Source organism: Procambarus clarkii, chromosome 22, assembly GCF_040958095.1.
Source record: "Procambarus clarkii isolate CNS0578487 chromosome 22, FALCON_Pclarkii_2.0, whole genome shotgun sequence".
Lineage (NCBI taxonomy): Eukaryota > Metazoa > Arthropoda > Malacostraca > Decapoda > Cambaridae > Procambarus > Procambarus clarkii.
This window is the reverse complement of record NC_091171.1, coordinates 24,964,420-24,970,279: the sequence shown is the minus strand read 5'-3', so window position 1 is coordinate 24,970,279 and position 5,860 is coordinate 24,964,420. Positions and strand designations below refer to the sequence as shown.

General features: G+C 44.7%; 1 protein-coding gene across 1 annotated transcript; it reads right to left on the bottom strand.

Annotated features, from left to right (window-relative positions):
* Nucleotides 1-4,776: 4,776 nt before the first annotated feature.
* LOC138367458 (uncharacterized) lies at nt 4,777-5,727 on the bottom strand. Its single transcript, XM_069329119.1, has one exon. The coding sequence runs from the start codon at nt 5,725-5,727 to the stop codon at nt 4,777-4,779; it is 951 nt and encodes a 316-aa protein (XP_069185220.1).
* Nucleotides 5,728-5,860: the final 133 nt, after the last annotated feature.

The window sequence follows — 5,860 nt, the reverse complement described above, 5'->3', positions numbered from 1 at the left end:
TGTGGATTTGTTCATTTGATGCATCACGTTAGTGTGATCTCTGTGTGTCAGGCGAGTGTCTAACCACTACACCACGGAGACTACGTATTGAGATAATGTATTGTAGGCCATTTCGTCGTCTCGCACAGCTGCACTTGGAAGTAGGTTATCAAAGAACTCTGTAGAGTAAGTGAGGCCCTTGTCAGTAATGGATATAGTGGGCCAGCCAGAGGCTTAGGGCCCGCGCAAGATTATCCCTGCAAAAAAGAAAAAAAAAAAAAAAAAAAAAAGTAATGGATACTCTAACGGATATATCAAAAAGATAAATAAAAGGAAGACGAGCTGCCATGCTACCTCGGACGAATTGGCCAACAATACATTATCTGCGCCTCCTTTTAAAATATTATCCAGAAACATCTTCTCTAAAGCATGGAAAATATGGATGAGAATTGTCTATATTTTGTGCTACACATTGTAAACACAATCCTTGATTTTTGATGATAGAGTGTAATTACATCGTAGGTTACCTCACGATGTTTCTGATACTTTCAGGTGTAGATCATTAAAGACAACACGGCTCATTATCACTATTTGTTCATTGCTATTATTTCGTAATTAGCAGCAAAACACCAAGTGTTGTGCACCAAAAGAGTTGTTGGATCTCAAACTCATGAGCTCGGTTTTTTTTCTTGTGTAGTTAGTTTATAATTCAGAGTTGCTAAACAATTCGGCAGTTCTGAGGTTTATAAATCTTGCCTGTAGTACAGTACGACTGACGAAGTCATTGATTTAATTTGTGTTAAATCCATCAATTTAATTTTATTTTTTCAATTTTAATGGGCAATTCCATCAACATCTTCCCCTTCTTTACCAGTTAGTTATTAACTACTTCAGTTTATCTCTATGTTCTTACCTGAACCTTTCAAGCAGATGATGATATGCATCTCAAAATGCCCTCTTATTAAAAAACTGTTAACAAATGTGTGGTCTTTCACCACTACTTGGGAGGCTTAATTTTTTGTCTCTGTGAAAGCAGCATGTTTTTAGGTGCTTTATAAAGTTTTATATAATGTAGGCAATACTGTTAAATCATATCATGCTTCACTGATGTTAAAACGTTGCTTCCAGTTTTTCAGCTGTGCTACAGGTGCAGCTTCTCTTATCTACCTCACTTAGGTCTGAATGATCTCGTGGATCTACCCCATGGCTAAGCGCCTAAATTTTATCCATACTTTAGGGCTTTATTCATGTCGCTTATGACTTTAGTGATTGGACATGAGGACTTCTTTAAACAAATTTTTAACTCTGTTCGTATTTGACAGTGTTCAAGCCCGAGTACTGGCCATGAACCTTGATGTTATTCAGTTGGCGTCTGTGTTAGACACAAAGCCCAGGGTTTACACAGAGATCATTTTGAAGAATCAACGTCATCGTACCGCAGTTAAGTCCCCGCATCACGCTCGCGCCATAAAAATTTGCATATACCAACGTTGGCTTACTTGTGTCAATATTAATAATGTCACAGAAGTTCAACCCGGTTCTCCAGAGCACATTGCCTGTTCTTTTTTTAACCCTATATACATTACATTACTGAAACTAAAATACATCCATTGACAACGTACCTAATGTGCTTGACCATGATACATCTGTACTGCCAACAGTTAGGCTACGTACATAAGTTGTCCTTTAGCGTAGCGTAGTGAGCCGTACGTCTGGTGTGGCTCTCTGGGTTCACCACATCAGATTACTTCAGTCCTCAAGTACTTCAGGACTGATATTCTTACAAGTTTTTATCACAGTTACAAGGTTATCACGAATAACCGAACTCAATTACGGGCTCACCATAGCCCGTGCTACATGGACATTTCGTTCTGAGTAGCTAAATCTGAAACAACAACAACATTACAAGTGATTGTAAGAAGTTGTTGGACCAAGTTCTCACCAGTCTAGCCTGACCCCGGGCCGGGCTTGGGGAGCAGAACAACTCCCACAACCCTATCCAGGTACAATCCAGATAGTCCATCACAGAAATGACAAAACCTATAGCTACTATTGGTGGAATGTTCAAAATAAATTGATGTATCAAAAAACAAAAAAGTTCACATTATGTTTTATTGGTATACTAAAGGTCATACAAAACTGAAACAGCTAAGCATCAACCTAACCTCTACTAGGTTAGAGTAGGTTAAGCAATCTTAGGCATAATACACACATGCCTAACCCCTATTAAGTACATATACGTACTATATTAGTCTTATGCATTACACTTACCTTCTTTCTCGGGCTCGACAAAATCAAGAGTAGAAAACGGATTTTTGCGATTACAACAGTCCATGTTTTGTACATTACATTCATGATAGCCATAAGAACTATAATTTTGGGAGAATGGAATTAATTATTTCGCCCCTGAAGTTAGAGCCTGTCACAAGAACCAATACCGGTAGCCTAACAATGCATGTGTTGCGACCGCTGTTATGTAGGCCTAACGCTGGTAAGAAAATGGACTGATCATGATGTTAATTACCGACAATTGGAGTGAAATGCACAAAGAAATCACACTAACGTGATATATATATATATATATATATATATATATATATATATATATATATATATATATATATATATATATATATATATATATATATATATATATATATATATATATATATATATATATATATATATATATATATATATATATAATATATAATATAATATCAATGAGAAAATCAGCTGGAGCTCTGAGGTGACTCGAACCCGCGACCCAGCCGCTGACGCTGACCACTGGACCACCCTAACTTGTGAAAAGTTAACAACCAGATTTCCACTGAAATCGTAGGAAGCCTGGTGGCCTCTACTGAAGCTAGTCCAAGTTTTTACGTATAACCCCCCAAGCTCTCTGGTGTAGGCAACGTAGTTCATCCGCAGTGGTTAGCGTCAGCGGCTGGGAGTCTCTCTGTCGAGGGTTCGAGTCACCTCAGTGCTCCAGTTGATTTTCAAATCGGAGTAAAAGTATATTGGTGATCAAGTGTTGTACATGCTGCTATGGCGGTGTGTCCACTCACAAGATGAGTGGCGCTGCCCAATAAACTCGCCCCTCGGGGCAAAATTTAAATTTAATTTAACTGACACATGGATTATTGTGTTTGATTAGCGAGTCTTGGTGTGGTGGTAGTGTTAATGATAGCTTACAGCTTCCAGGAGTGGATGGTCCTTGGCCTCCCGCCCTCCACACACTGTTTAAGGCCACCACGCCTATCTGACCTCGCCTGATTGTCTCTCATTGGTTGTGCCCTTGGCAGAGAGGAGAGCTTATTATGAAGTGCAGGACGTGGCAAGAGTAGGCATCACATCAGTTCGCCTCAACGTTGCTTTCTTTATTTTTGTACCTATAGTATAGCTATACCCCAGTGAGAAAATAATGTGCACGTCTTTATAGCTAGAACTAAAAGGAAATAGTTTGTCATTTTATTGTATTTCGTCATCTCGCCCGGGCATGATTTATGTTAAGCATTGCTTGACACTGCTGGCCTCTCCCTCTCACATCCCTGCACAGCTCATAACCTCTCCTCCTACAACACCCACACATGGAGATAGAAAGAAAGATCAAATAGAGAGAAAGATCTGGGGGTTGATATCACACCGAACCTGTCCCCAGAGGCTCACGTCAAAAGAATATCATCAGCGACATATGCTAGACTGGCCAACATATGAACTGCCTTCAGAAACTTGTGTAAGGAATTGTTCAGGACCCTGTATACCACTTATGTCAGACCAATCCTGGAATATGCAGGTCCAGCCTGGAGTGCATACCTAGTTAATCACAAGACAAAGTTAGAGAAGATTCCGCGGTATGCCACCAGGCTCGTCCCGGAACTGAGAGGTATGAGCTACGAGGAAAGGCTAAAGGAGCTGTACCTCACAACCCTGGAAAACAGAAGAGTAAGGGGAGACATGATAACCACCTACAAAATTCTCAGGGGAATTGATAGGGCGGATAAAGACAAACTCTTCAGCACGGGTGGGACACGAACAAGGGGACACAGATGGAAACTTAGTACCCAGATGAGCCACAGAGACGCTAGAAAGAATTTTTTCAGTGTCAGAGTAGTTAATAAATGGAATGCATTAGGAAGTGATGTGGTGGAGGCTGACTCCATACCAGTTTCAAAATGTAGATATGATAGAGCCCAGTAGGCTCAGGAATCTGTGCACCAGTTGATTGACAGTTGAGAGGCGGGACCAAAGAGACAAAGCTCAACCCCCACAAGCACAATTAGGTGAGTACAAATAGGTGAGTACACACACACACAGCTCTGACTAAAGAGTCAGAGCTCAACCCCCGCAAGCACAACTAGGTGAGTACACACAGGAAACAGCCCGTTGCAGCTAACTCCCAGGAATCTATTTATTGCTATGTGAACAGGTGCATCAGGGTGAAAGAAACTGCCCATTTGTTTCAGCCATCGACGGGGATCGATCCCAGGACCCAAGGACTACGAATCCCGAGCGCTGTCGAATTAGCCGTATGATTGGACAGTGTGATTGTGTGCGTGTGCGCGGATGCTCAAATATATTGTCATTATAGAAGGTTTAGTTTTAAACCCAATATTTGTTGTAATAATTTAACAAAATAACAATACCAAACCACTGATGGCACTTAAAAAATGGGTCATGGGAACAAATACTTATTTTAAAATGCTTCGTCAGCGAGAGGAATGACCTCTCAACCCCTCGTCTCATTAACTTTGATGAGCAATGATTACTTGTGGTGGTGGTTGTCATCTCCAGATTCTAGCAATTCCCGGAATGATTAGTGTGTACTGCGTGCTGCTGCTGCTCCCACGGGCACTGCTGCACGCTATGCACCCGCTGCTGCTGCTGCTCCCACGGGCACTGCTGCACGCTATGCACCCGCTGCTGCTGCTGCTCCCACGGGCACTGCTGCACGCTATACACCCGCTGCTGCTCCCACGGGCACTGCTGCACGCTATACACGCGCTGCTGCTGCTGCTCCCACGGGCACTGCTGCACGCTATACACGCGCTGCTGCTGCTGCTCCCACGGGCACTGCTGCACGCTATACACCGGCTGCTGCTCCCACGGGCACTGCTGCACGCTATACACCCGCTGCTGCTCCCACGGGCACTGCTGCACGCTATACACCGGCTGCTGCTCCCACGGGCACTGCTGCACGCTATACACCCGCTGCTGCTCCCACGGGCACTGCTGCACGCTATACACCCGCTGCTGCTCCCACGGGCACTGCTGCACGCTATACACCCGCTGGTGCTGCTGCTCCCACGGGCACTGCTGCACGCTATACACCCGCTGCTGCTCCCACGGGCACTGCTGCACGCTATACACCGGCTGCTGCTCCCACGGGCACTGCTGCACGCTATACACCGGCTGCTGCTCCCACGGGCACTGCTGCACGCTATACACCGGCTGCTGCTGCTCCCACGGGCACTGCTGCACGCTATACACCGGCTGCTGCTGCTCCCACGGGCACTGCTGCACGCTATACACCGGCTGCTGCTGCTCCCACGGGCACTGCTGCACGCTATACACCGGCTGCTGCTGCTCCCACGGGCACTGCTGCACGCTATACACCCGCTGCTGCTCCCACGGGCACTGCTGCACGCTATACACCGGCTGCTGCTGCTCCCACGGGCACTGCTGCACGCTATACACCTGGCCAAGTGCGTCAGTTACCGAGCGGTTACACACTGACAATAGAAGCATTCAGGTGGTTACAGGCGCGATAGTACAAGTATCCGGGTGAATTCTAGCGGACAATGTAAGCATTCCAGTGTGGATACAGGCAGACACTACAAGGATCTTCTTATCTTGAGGTTATCTTGAGATGATTTCGGGG

Coding starts and splice junctions, on each gene's coding strand:
- LOC138367458 (XM_069329119.1), bottom strand. CDS start 5,727: ATGCTTCTATTGTCAGTGTGTAACCGCTCGGTAACTGACGCACTTGGC.